The sequence below is a fragment of the Pelophylax lessonae genome (genome assembly GCF_965119305.1).
Source record: "Pelophylax lessonae genome assembly, chromosome: 2".
Taxonomy (NCBI): domain Eukaryota; kingdom Metazoa; phylum Chordata; class Amphibia; order Anura; family Ranidae; genus Pelophylax; species Pelophylax lessonae.
This window is the reverse complement of record NC_138769.1, coordinates 552,160,377-552,177,143: the sequence shown is the minus strand read 5'-3', so window position 1 is coordinate 552,177,143 and position 16,767 is coordinate 552,160,377. Positions and strand designations below refer to the sequence as shown.

General features: G+C 45.4%; 1 protein-coding gene across 7 annotated transcripts in view; it reads right to left on the bottom strand.

Moving 5' to 3' along the window:
- Positions 1-16,767, bottom strand: part of PRPF40B (pre-mRNA processing factor 40 homolog B) — a 206,580-nt gene that overhangs the window by 123,095 nt on the left and 66,718 nt on the right. For all 7 annotated transcript variants that reach the window (XM_082244918.1, XM_082244921.1, XM_082244919.1 and 4 more), the window contains one exon: positions 88-115. In XM_082244918.1, the coding sequence (XP_082101044.1) occupies positions 88-115 (28 nt within the window). The remainder of the gene's footprint in view (positions 1-87; positions 116-16,767) is intronic.

Here is a 16,767-nt window from a genome sequence, read left to right as displayed (position 1 = left end):
TGTAAATAAGAAGATAACCGACTTCATGAAAGCAATTTTTCAAAAATTCAGGTCATTGCCATTATTTAATAATGATCCATCACTCACCCAGCTTCTTCCTCTTGTTTTATCAAAACTGTAAATTAAACATACATTTTAGTCATACTGCTGTACATGATCTGAATGAAGCAATTATCCACTTATAAAGAGACCAATATTTATGTAAAAAAACATATTCCAGACACTGCACTTTATGAATTAAAAGCACTTGTGTTGGTATTGTTTACAGGAGCCAAAATTCACCTTTATTTAATTACTCTAATGCAGATTAGGAAATCAGAATAAGGACTTGGCTGGTTCCTAGGGTCCGTATAGACAATTCTTACTATCTAAAACTTTTGATACCAATAGTAATTTTGCTAATAAGATTATGATAGAACATAATAATAAATTTTTTTTACTTAAAGCAAAAAGTTTCTCTAGAAGGTATCTTACAAATGTACATTCTGTAAAATAGTCTCTATCATGAACAGTCATTCCTATTAACAAAAGGGGTGGTGCTTAGTGAAAAGGTGGCAGAACACAATCAGAACTCTGGCACATTGGGGATCTGCACCAGGAGCAGCCCCGTATAGTATAGGTCTGAGATGGAAGACATTTATGTCTTCCATGAATGTGTTAGCAGGAGGTCCAAGACAATAGCGTTTAAGTCTGTGTTCACATTAATCTTCTGTGGTATTGCCCCTGTTACCACAGTGTGTGAAAAATGGGATTTTTGACTTACCGTAAAATCAATTTCTCTCAAGTTTATTGATGGACACAGCTCCTCGTCTTCTTGACTACGTGGGTTATACTGCTACCTACAGGAATAGGACACTAGGCAGAAAATAACTTGACTATGTCTATGGGGCAGTCAAAGGGGGTATACTCCCACTCTCTGCTATAGGTACTAATTTTTGTTACAAGCAGTGTCAGAAAAAAAAAAACAAAACAAAAAAAAAAAAAACTCCATAGAGGGGTGGGTGCTGTGTCCGTCAATGAACATCAGAGAAATGGATTTTACGGTAAGTCAAAAATCCCATTTTCTTTTTCGTTCATTGACGGACACAGCTCCTTATCTTCTTGACTACGTGGGACGTCCCAAAGCAGTGTCAAACATGAGCGGTGGGAATAGCAAGAAAAAATGCTTCCTAAGGCTAAACATAGCCAACCAGGTAACATGGAGCTCAACCATAAAACAACTAGAGCTCAACTGAAAAAAATTAAAAACACCCTCAAAGAGGACCAAGTCCTATTAACAGCAGCCTGCAAAACTTTGCGGCCAAAGGAAGTATCCTCAGATGCCAACACATCCTCCTTATAAAACTTTGTGAACGTGTGCACAGACGACCAGGTGGCCACCTTGCAAACCTGCATCACTGACGCCTGATAATGGAAGGCCCAGGAGGCACTAAGCACCCCAGTAGAGTGCACCTTAACAGAGAAAGGAGGAACCTGACCCTTAATAGAATAAGCCTGAATCACTGTCTGTCTGATCCATCTGGAAATGATCGCAGCAGAAGCAGCCATCCCTTTTCGAGGTCCATCCGTGATGACAAATAGTGAGACTGACTTCCTAAAAGACTCCGTAGCTGCCAGGTACACCCTGATTGCCCGAACCTCATTCAGGGAATGCAATCCAATTTTCTTATGAATACAACAACAATTGCATATAAAACACTGTGACAAATTAAAATACTGTGCTGGGTGACAATATGAAATTAAAAAAATATGTATACACATAATGAGATAAATATATAATGAACTAATAAAAAACCCAAACAATCAAAAGGAAAGTGAATGCAGTCTATGATCCCTGAAGAAGTCACGTGACCTGTGACGCAACGCATAGGTGTAAGATTCTGGTACCTTTGGTACCCTTATTTACCATTTTCCTTTCAACATTGCGTCCCACTTTTCTAGTTAGGTGGAACGCATACACCTTTAAGACGGATGACGTCATCGCTGAGCGCCGCTGAGCGGCTATTTCAATCGCCGGCATTCTCTCTCACGTTGTTCGTTCAATGTGTGCCTACATGCTTACAAGCCTTGTCTTGCTGTCGGAACCTCCAGCTATTTGCCTTTACCTGGAACAGACCGGAACCTCGCTACTGATCCCGTATCTCGCTACCGGATCACTCCCTCACTACTGGACCCCTCTACTTACTAAACCTTACTAGTGATAAGTACCCCACAGGGGAATCCTCCATAACTAACTTACACTATCATCTACTGCACATTAAGGACTGTTACTATCTATGCATACTAATTCTACCATCTGCACTGTTACATAGATTGCTAGCTCTTGAGTCTACTACCATCTATCCTTGCACTGGGTTAGTCTATCCTGTATATGTCATCTGCTGTCCTTACCACCTGTTACCATACATGATTACTAACCTATCTGCATTCTACCTATTACCATCCACTACTCTCCTGAACATTACTATCAAGTGCTTACCATTACTGTCACTGCTCACACCTGTCCCTTCAGCACATCACCTCCATACTATCATATACATCCTATCACTCCAGGAACATCTTATTGAGTGTGTGTATATCTGTATGCTGAAGCAGACAGGCCCACAGTGATGAGTCTGGAGAGTTGGATCTGGTATTCCAACACATCTCTACATGACTACTGATTGGAGATTCTGCAGCTGCAAATCCAGCTTACAATAAAAACGCAGGAGCGTTACAGATTGAACGAACCATAAAAAAATGGATTCAGCAGAATTACCCACTCAAGTGACACAATTAACACAACAAGTAAATGCATTAATACTTGCTCTTACTGAAGTAAAAGAAGACAATCAGACTCTGAGACAGCAGGTAACCCGTCTTTCCCAGCTTACTGCTGCTCAGCCCCCTGAACCCAAAATAAACCCTCCTCTAGTGTTTACAGGTGATCGGAAAAAATTTTGTGAATTCAAAAACGCATGTCAATTGCTTTTTTTGCTAAAACCTCGTACTTACCCTACTGATCAAATTAAAGTCTGTACCATCATTTCATACTTAACGGGGGATCCACGGGCCTGGGCAGACTCTCTCTTTGAGAAAAATGATCAGCTTCTCAACTCCTATCCTTTATTCCTAGCGGAACTCGCTAGTTTATATGATGACCCCAATAGGCAGAGTACTGCTGATATCCAATTGAGGGCTTTAAAACAAGGAAGGAGACCTGTAGAAGACTTTGTAGCAGAGTTCAAAAGATGGACCCTTGATTCAGGGTGGAATGATACATCTCTGCGAACTCAGTTCAGACTCGGGTTGTCAGAAGCCGTTAAAGACGAGCTCGCCCGAGCGGATTTACCTGGCACTTTGGATGCCTTAATACAACTCAGTATCAACATTGACAGGCGACTGCGAGAAAGAAAGGCTGAGAAAATGGGAATGCCATTGTCTAGTCCTTCTCGGATTTCGGCCGTTGACCCTACTCCTATGGAGGTAGGAACCATACGCCCACCTTTATCAACTACTGAACGAGCCAGGAGAAGATCCAGTAATCTCTGCATCTACTGCGCATCCCCGGATCATTCGATAAGCGTCTGTCCCCTTGTCCGCCAAAAAGAGGGTGAGTGTTCACATGTCTTGCTAGGGGGATTAACGACTTCCTTTTCTAAACCCTATCTCTTTGTTCATTTAACATTACAGTGGGACCAGACTAGGATTACCACCAAGGCTATGATCGACACAGGATCTTGTGGGAACTATATCGATACACGTTTTGTTACCTTAAATAAAATACCTATTATTTCAAAACCTAAACCTGTTTCTGTTAGTTTCATTAAAGGTATCCCGCTATCTTCTGGTCCAATCACCAATCAGACACAAGCACTCCTTGTCACTGCTAACGAGTCTCATATGGAGACCACCTCCTTTGATATACTATCTTCACCCCATTTTCCCATTATTTTGGGACTCCCCTGGTTACACACACATCAACCAATCATAGATTGGAAAAGACGGACTTTAACTTTCCCTTCTCACTATTGTGAGATTACGTGTAACCTCCCATCTTATGGAAAGATCCTGTCTGTGGTGTCAGACGAGATTGCACCACTATGCTATCAGGATCTGTCCGAAGTATTCCTTGAGAAAAATGCTCAAGTGTTGCCTCCCCATAGGGATTATGATTGCACTATCGATCTACTCCCTAACAGCAAATTGCCTTTCGGTCATGTTTATCCTCTTTCACAGGATGAACTCTCTCATCTCAAGGAATACTTGGATGAGAATTTGACAAAAGGGTTCATCAGACCCTCTACTTCTTCCACAGCTGCAGGACTTTTCTTTGTCCGCAATAAGGATTTAAGTCTTAGGACTATTATCGATTATAGGCAATTAAATACCATTACAATAAAGGATCGCTATCCTTTACCGCTCATCCCTGAACTCATTGAACAAGTGCGTGGGGCTACTTACTTCTCTAAATTGGACCAAAAAGGGGCATACAACCTAATCCGAATCTGTGACGGAGATGAGTGGAAAACAGCATTCAGAACCAGATACGGATTATTCGAATATCTTGTGATGCCATTCGGGTTGTGTAATGCTCCCGCAGCTTTTCAAAGGTTCATAAACGACATCTTTAGAGACTTACTTGATGTCTGTGTTGTGGTATATCTGGACGATATACTTATCTATTCTCGATCTCTGTCTGAACATATAAAACATGTAAGACTTGTGTTATCCAGATTACTCGCACACAATCTATACGTGAAATTAAAAAAATGCCTATTTCATAAAGAAGAAATATTATTCCTAGGATACATCATATCCAAAACCGGAATCAAGATGGATATGAGCAAGATATCCTGTATTCTGGACTGGCCTATACCAACAACTCGTAAGGCATTACAGCGATTCCTTGGATTTTCAAACTTCTATAGGAAGTTCATCAAGAACTTCTCTGCTATTGTGAGACCTCTCACACAATTTACAAGTATAAAGAAACCATTCAAATGGTCAGAAGAAGCAAATGGAGCTTTCCGCTTGTTAAAATCAAGCTTTACTTCTGCTCCCATACTACGCCATCCAGACCCATCCCTCCAATATATTCTGGAGGTAGATGCGTCAAATATGGCAGTAGGAGCAGTTCTCTCCCAACGACCAACAAATACTTCACCACTCCACCCAGTTGCTTTCTTCTCAAAATCACTAAGCAGCCCAGAGGTGAATTACCCAGTGGGTGAAAAGGAGTTGCTTGCCATAAAACTGGCACTGGAGAATTGGCGACATCTACTTGAAGGTACCCAATTACCAATACTCATATATACAGATCATAAAAACCTTCAATACCTCCAGACTAACAAAACTCTTTCCCACCGGCAGGTACGATGGTCATTATTCTTCCTAAGATTCAACTTCCTAGTGACCTACACGCCTGCAGACAAAAATAAAAAAGCGGATGCGCTATCACGATTAACCGAAGATAACTGCGCCGAAATCCCTTCTATTCCTATAATACCCTATGAACGTATTATTGGTGTTGTTCGTTCCCTGAAGGAAGAGATTTTGCACAGTATAGGATTGGATTCACCTCCACCACAACTAAGTACTGATGCAGAAGGCTTCCTCTATTACAACGACAAACTCTACATACCCCCTACTATGCGCACCAAGATCTTGGAATTATCACATGATGTGCCCATGGCAGGACATATGGGTATGACGAAAACCCTTAATTTGCTTACCAGGCAGTTTTGGTGGCCTGATATGAAGACGTCTGTACAAAAATTTGTTTCTTCATGTGACATCTGTGCAAGGTCCAAAATTGACACTACAAAACCATCTGGTCTACTCTGCAGTCTACCAATACCCCAGGTCCCCTGGGAAGTTGTGTCCTTAGACTTTATAGTAGAACTACCACCTTCTAAAGGATTTAATACCATTCTAGTGTCAGTGGACCATCTGACAAAGATGGCACATTTCATTGCTATTCGTAGACTACCTTCATCTAAACAAACAGCGGAACTACTAATGAAACATGTGTTCAAGTTACATGGAATTCCAAAGACTCTTTTATCCGACCGTGGTTCACAGTTCATCTCCAAATTTTGGCAAGCTCTATGTCAAATACTACGGATTGAGCGAAAGCTCACTTCTCCTTACCACCCTCAGACCAACGGACAGACTGAAAGAGTCAACCAGTGTATAGAACAATATCTGCGTTGCTACACATCATACCCACAGGATGATTGGGTGGATCTCCTCCCTCTGGCGGAATTTGCTTATAACAACGCAACCCACAGTACTACTAAGCAAAGTCTGTTCTACTTGAACTATGGGTTTCATCCCACACTTCTTCCACCACGCATCCTACCATCAAGTAACCCAGTAGCCTCGGATTATCTTACCCAAATAAAAGACTCTCTGGGTTTACTTAATACCACCATCACACACGCTCATAGTCAACAAAAAAGGTACTACGACCTTCGTAGAAGACCTTCTCCGCAATATGCTATTGGGGACCTCGTTTGGCTATCGACAAAAAATTTAAAATTAAAGATCCCTAGCAAAAAGCTTGGACCTTTATTTCTGGGACCCTTCCCCATTAAGAAACTCATTGGAAAAGCTGCAGTGCAACTCACCTTACCGGCAGATCTCAAAATACATCCCATCTTTCATGTGTCGCTACTGAAGCCACATGTTCCTAACCAAGGAATAAGGCCTACCATCTTGCCTCCACCTCCAGTACAAGTTGAAGGCGGAGAAGAATATGAGATTAAGGAGATTCTGGATTCTCGTATCCACAGAGGAAGACTCCAATATCTCATAAGATGGAAGAACTATGGACCCCAAGACGACACCTGGTTAGATACCTCCGATGTTCACGCACCTAGGCTTATACGAAGGTTTCACTCGAAATACCCGGAGAAACCAGTGCTATAGGCCTTCCGGAGCCGACCTTAAAGGGGGGGTACTGTAAGATTCTGGTGCCTTTGGTACCCTTATTTACCATTTTCCTTTCAACATTGCGTCCCACCTTTCTAGTTAGGTGGAACGCATACACCTTTAAGACGGATGACTTCATCGCTGAGCGCCGCTGAGCGGCTATTTCAATCGCCGGCGTTCTCTCTCACGTTGTTCGTTCAATGTGTGCCTACATGCTTACAAGCCTTGTCTTGCTGTCGGAACCTCCAGCTATTTGCCTTTACCTGGAACAGACCGGAACCTCGCTACTGATCCCGTATCTCGCTACCGGATCACTCCCTCACTACTGGACCCCTCTACTTACTAAACCTTACTAGTGATAAGTACCCCACAGGGGAATCCTCCATAACTAACTTACACTATCATCTACTGCACATTAAGGACTGTTACTATCTATGCATACTAATTCTACCATCTGCACTGTTACATAGATTGCTAGCTCTTGAGTCTACTACCATCTATCCTTGCACTGGGTTAGTCTATCCTGTATATGTCATCTGCTGTCCTTACCACCTGTTACCATACATGATTACTAACCTATCTGCATTCTACCTATTACCATCTACTACTCTCCTGAACATTACTATCAAGTGCTTACCATTACTGTCACTGCTCACACCTGTCCCTTCAGCACATCACCTCCATACTATCATATACATCCTATCACTCCAGGAACATCTTATTGAGTGTGTGTATATCTGTATGCTGAAGCAGACAGGCCCACAGTGATGAGTCTGGAGAGTTGGATCTGGTATTCCAACACATCTCTACATGACTACTGAGTGGAGATTCTGCAGCTGCAAATCCAGCTTACAATAAAAAAGCAGGAGCGTTACAATAGGAGGAGCCAGTGACGTCACCCCCAGCTGATCATCCTTAGCTCGAAAGAGAAGTCAGCCTTACATCTGGTGTGTCGTCGTTTGAAGCTAGCTGTTGTATACCACCTGTTTTATACAGACCAAATGTGTGTGCATTATCTTTGTTTATGTTTGCCAAATAAATGTACAAATTTACTAAACTATGAAGCACTCTCTGTCATCTATATTTTATGGAGACAACATACACTGATGCAGCCCAAAGGAGCCCATAGGAGGATAAAAGAGCATTAGGAAGATCCCCAGTCATACTACCTGCACACTTTTGGAGTGCTGGAGGTGAGCGGCCATTACACACAGGGTTGCCTGCGGTATCTCTGGTGAAAGGATTGGATGCGCACCCATCGTTTCTATTTAATAAGTTTGCACAAGTTTGCACAGTCATTGTCTGAAGTTCACTTATTGCACTATTTTGGATTATAGACTTTATTCACTTTCCATTAGGTTGTTTGGATTTTTTTATCATTTTATTTTATTTTATCTCATTATGTTTATACATATTTTTAATTTCATATTGTCACCCCTCACAGTATTTTAATTTGTCACTGTGTAATTGTTGTTGCATTCATAACCTCCACTACATTTAATTATAATTACATAGATTTTATTTGTACACAACAGGAGATGATTGAGTAGCGCACTACTTTCCATGATTCTCATTTATCAGATTTGGCAAGGTCTATGAGGGCTTGCACTTGGTGGGGGCTGCAACTCAGATTCATTTATTTTACCCAGAGCAGCGCACCTGTATTTTAGGTTAAATTTTCTTAGAATGCTGAGGCCTGGGACAGAGGGAAGGCAACACAATGTCTTCATTCAAATGAAAATCAGAGACGACCTTTGGAAGGAACGACGGACATGGACGAAGAACCACCTTATCCCTGTGAACCACCAGGTAAGGTGAATGATAAGATAGCGCTGCCAGCTCCGAACCCTGCACGCAGAAATAATAGCCACGAAACAGGCACCTTCTAGGACAACGTAAGCATCTTCCAAGAACCTCCCGAATATTTTCAAAAGGAGGCTTCTGGAGAACTGACAATACCAAATTGAGATCCCACAGCGGCAATGAAGACCGCACTGGAGGAGCCAACTGTCAAACTCCCTGGATAAAGGTACGCACCAAGGAATGTGTGGCCAATGGATGTTGAAAGAGAATCGCCAAGGCCGAAACCTGGCCCTTGGTGGTATTTAAGGCCAGGCGCTGCTCAACCCCCCCCCCCCCCCCGTTGGAGGAAAGCCAATATCCAATCCACCAAAAAGGAGAGAGGGTGAACCCCAACAGACTCACACCACACAATGTATGTCTGCCAAGTGCAATGGTAAATCTTCCTAGAGGTAGATTTTCTATCCTTAAAGAGTGTAGCAATCACCAATTTAAACAAACCTCTATCCTTCAGCACCTGACTTTTAACAGCCAAGCCATTAAAAGCCAGCGACTGTAAAGCAGAATGGGAGATTGGCCCTTGGGCCAGCAGATCTTCCCTGAGAGGAAGTCCCCAAGGAGCATCGGCGACCAGTCGTAGCAGATGGGCATACCAAGACCAGCAAGGCCAGTCTGGAGCCACTAAAATGACCGGAATCCCTTCTGCCTCAATCCTGCGCAGGAGTCTCGGCAGAAGTTTGAGCGGAAGAAAGGCGTGACTCAGATGATACCGACTCCAAGGAGCCACTAAGGCCTCTGTGGCGTCGGCTAAGGATCCCGAGACCATGCCAGAAACCTCTGTACATTTCTGTTGAGACAAAAGGCCAACAGATCCCCCTTGGGAGCACCCCATTGGACACAGCTAATGAAACACCTCCGGATGATGTGACCATTCCCTCTGGTCCAACGCCTGTCGACTGAGGTAATCCGCCTGCCAATTTTCCACCCCTGGAATGTGCACAGCAGAGAGGGCAGGAATGAAACGTTCTGCCCACCTTAGAATAATAGCTACTTCCTCAGCAGCCAAGGCACTTCTTGTACCCCTTTGGTGATTGACATAAGCCATGGCCGTGCCATTGTCCAATTGAATTTGTACCGGACACCCCTGAAGACAAATCGTCTAATGATCCAGACAAAGTCTGATCGTTTGGGGTTCCAGTACATTGATTGGTAGCCTGGACGCTTCCTGAGTCCAGATCCCCTGAGCACAATCCGTGCCGAGGACGCCTCCCCACCCGGACAGGCTGGCATCCGTACAGGGGAAGAAAAGATTTTCCCTGACAAAGTGTCGGAGAACTAAGCCACCAATCCAGGGACCCTCTCGTACTCCGGCTCAACAGGATCAGATTGTCTAGAGACTGAGGATTCTTACTCCATTTTACCAGGATCTCTTTTTGCAAAGATCTCATTTGGAACTGGGCAAACGGAACCGCCTAAAAGGTAGACACCATCAGGCCCAGCACCCGCATGCAAGTCCGAAGAGATGACCATCTGCTGGACAGCAGAAGCTGAATTGCCTCCTGCAATTTCTGGAGTTTTTCCAGAGGAAGAAACACCCTGGCTGAGGCCAAGTCCACAGTCAGACCCAGATAGTCCAGACTGGTGGAGGGAACCAGAGAAGACTTCTGTAGATTCACAATCCATCTGAACTCCCGTAGAGTAATCTCCAAGTTGTCCAGAAGAGCTGTTGTCCAGAAGAGCTGTTGGAGACTCTGCTAGCAAAAGCAGATCGTTCAGGTACCCCAGTACTGCGATCCCCCATTGACGCAACAATGCTAGCACCAGGGCCAATACTTTTGTGAAGACCCGAACAGCGGAGGCGAGACCAAAGGGTAACGCCACAAACTGATAATGCTCCTCGCCCGCGGCAAAGCAGAGGAAGCGCTGGTGGCGGGCACATATTGGGATGTGAAGGTAGGTGTCTTTGAAGTCGATGGAACAGAGGAATTCCCCCTGATGTAGGGACCTCACTACCATGTGAATGGACTCCATTCGGAACTTCTGTACCCGCACAAAGCAGTTTAGCGCCTTGAGGTCCAGAATTGGACGTACCTTGCCTTCCTTCCTGGAAACTGTAAACATGTTTGAGTAAAAACCTTGAATACGTTCTGAAGTCAGATTCGGAACAATCATCCCTTGAAGTAACAAGTCTTGCACTGCCCCAAAGAGTGGGAACAATCACCCCTTGAAGTAACAAGTCTTGCACTGCCCCTAAACGATCCGGGGACAAGCGCAGGTTGGAAGGGAAGAATTTTTCCAGAGGACAAGATCAAAACTCAATCTTGTAGCTGGAGCGAATGACTTCATTGACCCACTTATTCTGTATCAGGGAGGTCCACAGATCCAGAAACCAGCGAAGACGTCCCCCCACTCCAGACACGGGTGAGGGCACCCCCTTCATGCAGTGGAAAACTTGTCCACAGGTCTGGCAGAACCCGCTTGTGACTTGCCAGACCAGATCCTCTTAGAACCCCTGGGGGAGGCCCTGAGGGGCTTAGAACCCTTGTCTTGAAACCCTGAGGGACAAAGAGGCTGCTTGCGAGCTGAAAAGAAAGGCCCCCGTCTGTCACTGTGCTCCTTACCATTGGAAGCCTGTGGAAGAAGAGTACTCTTTCCTTCTGTGAGGCTTTGATGATGTCATCCAAGGAAGCTCCTCAGGATCTGAGACAGAGGAAGCAGGTGAAGGCTGGGGACGCTTTTTGCTAGCCTGTTTTTCCAGGGTCAAATTTATCTTGGACACCAAGGACTCCAGGACCGCCGTCAGTGCAGTCAGTTGTCAGGACCCGGAGGGACCAACAGCCTCTGAGAGGGGATCAGGTGGTAAAATATGCTCCAGGGACTGCATTAATGGAGAGGGGAACCCACACAAAAAAGGTGTATCACACTGCAAGGGACACCCCATCGTGCTGGTGGCACCACAAGGCTCAGCGCAGAGCACCACCGCTGCTACAGCAGAGGGAAGGAGATAGAGCCCCACAAAAAAACTCACCACCACCGAACAGGCACTTACAGCCCCGAACTAACTGCACAACATGCAGCGATCAAGAAGAGAAATATCCAGGGATCAGCACTAGAGGCTGAGGAGGGGCTCCCACCGCGATCACCGCCCATCCGGTTCAAAAACATGGCCGCCGCTATTTTCAATAGGAAACCACAAGAAAATGTCCGCCAAGGCTACACAAACATGGCCGCCGATCTGTAGCATAAAAAGCTACAAGAAAATTGCGGCCGTGCGTGGCACCACACGGCTCCCGGTGGGGACTCCAGGAGCTTGAAAACGATCCCAACAGGAAGGGGAGCACTGGCAGGCACCCCCACCGGGCCCAGCCCCCTCCCAAAGTTTGATTGTCTGGTTGCCGGCGGTGCGCTCCCCACCCACCCCCATCGCCAGCTTAACACCCCAGACAGACCTAAAATGGTATGTCCACTCCATGGGCAGGGGAATGGACAGATTGGGGGTGACTAAGTTCTGCAGAAGACCACCGAGAAGGGGGAGGCGCTGTCTGGGAAGGAGGGGAGCTCAGGGATCCGACCATCATCCACGTCCACCCTAAAACCCTCTAGGGGTAGAGGGGGAACAGCTACTTACCCCACCAGGAACAGGGTGGGCAGTGCTGCGGACAGACCACCGCTCCATGGTAATGTGAGTGCTCTCGGCAAGGAGGAACGCTGTGGTCGTATTCCCCTCGCGAGATGTTTAACTTACAGGCCAGCCCCGTCCAGTGGGGCTATGCCGCGGCCGACCTAATGTGAAGCTGTGGTCTGCATGTGCTCGCTGGCCAGACTGGGGGGATCCACTGGATCTAGATTATCCAGTCTGTTGCCCAGTCCGGCAATTGATTGTAAATTCTCATAAGGAACAAAATAATAAAGAGAGGAAAAAATTCCATTTAAAAAGAAAAAAATTGCCAGGATCAGAGATCCCAGCAAGGAACTAGGTCCTTACTGACTAGGCAGAAAAAAAACTGAGTACCTATAGCAGAGAGTGGGAGTTTACCCCCTGGGACTGCCCCATGGGCATAGTCAAGTTCTTTTCTGCCCTGTGTCCTACACCTGTAGTGGGCAGTATAGCCCACATAGTCAAGAAGATGAGGAGCTGTGTCCATCAATGAATGAAAGAGAAACACGTTTTGTCTGTTGGTGCACTGCGGTGTCATATTTTCCAAATGACACCCCAACCCACCCTGCCAACAAATGTGTATTGCAGCACAGCGCACAGTAACAAACTATTATGTGTTGTGGTGCACACTGTGTTACAAATAAATATTACATGCACCTTTTTTGGTATGTTAGGCAGCCCATGCATTACCACACCGCAGATGTGTGACCCCCAACGTTATGGTTTTAACATTTTTGTGTTATGTATTGGGGGTCTTGCCCACCATTTGGAAAGGAACATATTTAAATTACACTTCACCAATAGGTTTTCCCTCACTCGAATAGCATGCCTTGCCAGACAGCTAAAAATCTCATTGCTAAAATATAAGTTGTTTTTTTTTTGAAGAGGGATTAGAACACATGTAAGGTTTTTATTGCTGTATGTGCCCCCGTTACAGAGATTCACCTTCTCTTGTCATGTGGTGACCCTAGTGACAACCAGGGTTTTGGAGGGATTTTCTCTCACTTCTTGTTTTGGCTATGGGCCAGGGAAATCCAGTGAAGGGAAATTTTCCTAATGGCACACAAAAAACCTGACAGGGCATATGACCCTCCCTTACTCTATCCAAAATAAAAAGATTTTGCCTTTATTTCCTCTATAAATAAAATATATCAGTCAGTATTTTGCAAAAAAAAAAAAGTGGGATACAACGACAAACAGTGTTAAAATAACAAAAGGGATTGTAAGTGGGGACCCCCTGGAAAATGTATTATGGTGTTTAGTCTATTTAACCCCTTCCCTTCCCACCAACCAGTAACCATATATGTAGCCTTACTGAACTGGGCTTTTTGCCATGGGGTGTATATGCGTATGTGTCTTTTTGTGCTGTGAAAACGCTGCACAGAGACCGGGCTCACACTGGGAGCCCCAGGTCCCGTACTAACGATCGGGACCCGGAACTCCTGGTTCCAGGTCACCTGATCGCTGTGATAACCTCTGATTGGCTATCACAGTGATCAGTCACTGTGCAGCCTGTCCCTGTGTTTTCTTTCTCTCTGAATGGAGGCAGAGCTACATTGGGGATAATTCACTAAGAGTTAAATAATGGCCAATAAAATGTGGTGAAATAGTGCTTGCGGTAAATCAGTTTTGAAAGAGCAATTCACTAAGAATTTTTACGTTAAATATTGAATGTGGTATTTATTCGATTAAGCAGTAATTACTGCATTTTTTTCATGCAGTAATTTACCACAATGAGCTGGTCGCTAAGGAGTGGGCCAGGAAGCCGGGCACCAAGTCCTTAAAGAGGAGTTCCAGCTGTGGAAAAAAAAATCAAAAGTCAGCAGCTACAAATACTGTAGCTGCTGACTTTTAATATATAGACACTTACCTGTCCAAGGAGCCTGCGATGTCAGCACCCCAGGCGATTTTCGGATTGGCTGCCAGGGGCTGCTGCCTCCATTCACTCTAAGGGAAATGGGCAATGAAGCCTTTAACAGCCAGTTCCCATCTGCGCATGCATGAAGAGCGCTGCACATTCTCATTGGCTCAGCGGCGGGGGAAGGAGAAAGGTGATGGAACTTCCAAGGGAAGGCGCCACGGCGCTGTCTCCCGGAAGTGGGGAAAGGTACCTGTCAAAAATAGGTACCCATTCCCCCCTCCCCCCTGAAAGGTGCCAAATGTGGCTTTAACTTTAACTTATCAGCTGTCAGCAGGTTCCCTGAATGTTAAATGTATGTTAATGAATGTAAAAAAACATGCCAACAATTAAAATAATGAAAAAAAAAAAACAGCATGCCCCCCCCCCCCCCCCAATGCATACCAGGTCCCTTGTGCATCTGTAGCATGTATAGAACATGCTGTAGCAAAAATGACATTTTCTAAGGTAAAAAATGAATGAAAAGTCATTAAAATTGTGGGCAATACAATACAATTGCCGGCAACAGAAAAATGTAAAAAGAAAATGGCGTGGGTCGTCCCCCTCTTCCCCCCCCCCCCCCCCCAGGCAATACCAGGCTCCTATCTGAGAACGCAGCCTGGCAGGCCAGGAAAGGGGGTGGAGGGACTAGCGAGTGTCCCCCCCGTCCCCCCCCCGATCCATACCAAATATCGTCAAAAAAACCATGCGGTAAGCTTTACGTCCAAGTCACAAACAAGACAAGAGTGAAAAAACATGCAATATTTATCACCAAGGTTTTGCTGGCAGTATCACGTGATATTTGACAGAAACTGTCTGGCGTCTAAGGAGAACGCCAGGAAGCCAGCCGCCAAGTCCCTAACAATGGATGACTCATCAATGTCGACAATTAAAAATTATGGAAAGAAACAGCTCGGGTTTCACCCCTTCCAAAGCATACCAGGCCCTTCGGGTCTGATTTGGATTTTAAGAGGAATCCCATGCTAAATTAAAAAAAAAATGGGGTGTGGGGTCTCTATCAAAATCTATACAAGACCCTTATCCGAGCATGCAGCCTGGCAGGTCAGGAAAGGGAGGGAAAAATGAGAGCCTCCCCCTCCTGAACCATACCAGGCCACATGCCCTCAACATGAGGTTTTGGGTGCTTTGAGGCAGGGGAGGCCCCCAAACCCCCTGCTCCAACGCACCAGGGTTGTGGGCCTCATCCCCACAACCCTGGGCTGTGGTTGTGAGGGTTTGCGGGCTTATTGGAATCTGGAAGCCATCCCGGCCCCCCCGCCATGTGAATGAGTATGGGGTACCCCTGCCCGTTCACCAATAAGGTGTCAAAAAGTAAAAAAAATATAGAGACAGTTTTTAACAACTCCTTTATTAAACAAAAAAAACAATGTCCCCCAATATAGATCTACGTATCATCAATCATGACGCCGCCGCCACTGCCGGACCCCAAAGAAAAAAATTTGCTCCGTAGTCAACTCAGGCGAACTGCCGAATGCCTCGCTTGCAATTTGACGGTTCGTATAAAGGTAAGGGCGGAGCCATCTGGCGATGTCACCTAGTGGCACCCCCCCTTGTGAAGTCACTGACCCAGCATGCATTGCCCCTTACCTATACAAGACACGCTACAAGCACTGTCAATCGACAAGCCAAGCATTCCTGATCTGCCCTAGTAGATGGCAGAGCGATTTTTTTATCTTTCTTTTTCGGGTCCAGCAGTGGAGGCAGCGTCATGATTGACGATGGATCTACCCTTTTTTTATTTTATGAAAAGGGAATTGTCAAAAACTGTCTCTTTTAAAAACAGTTTTTACTACTTTTGGATGCTTTTTTTGGTGAATGGGTAGGGGTACTATGTATGCATTGGGGGGGGACCCCACTCTGTTTTTTTTCCATAATTTTTAATTGTCAGCTGATGAGTCACCCGTTGTTACGAACTCTGCGGCTGACTTCGTGGCCCGATCCTTAGCAACCAGCTGTTGGGGGGGAACGACCCTAGGCTATTTCTGACAAATACTGCATGTGATATTGCCAACAAAACCCTGGTGATAAATATTGCATAATCTTTTCTTTTTTTTTTTTGTGAATTTACTTTAATTGCCGCATACAATAGTTTATGCAAATTATGGTCCTTCACAAGAACAATCAGATCCGCCTGTCAGTTTTTCAGGCGGACCTGATTGGATGCCCCATGCATCCCTATGGGGCAGCGGATGTCAGTGGTGACATCTCCGCTGACACCCGCTGCTATCCGCTTCCGATACTATCCGTGAAATCCGGACAAATGGAAACCCTATTTTCCATCCGTCCAGCGGATCGGATGAGATCGGATGAGAACGGACAGGCGGTCCGTTCTCACCCGATTTCCCCATAGAGGACAGCGGGGATCTGACAGCTCCATCTCCACACACAGAGCGGAGACGGAGCTGCCATCCGCCTGATCGATCCCCACTGAGCAGTACAGAGTCCGTCGGCGGATGCGGACTGTTTGAAAGGGCCC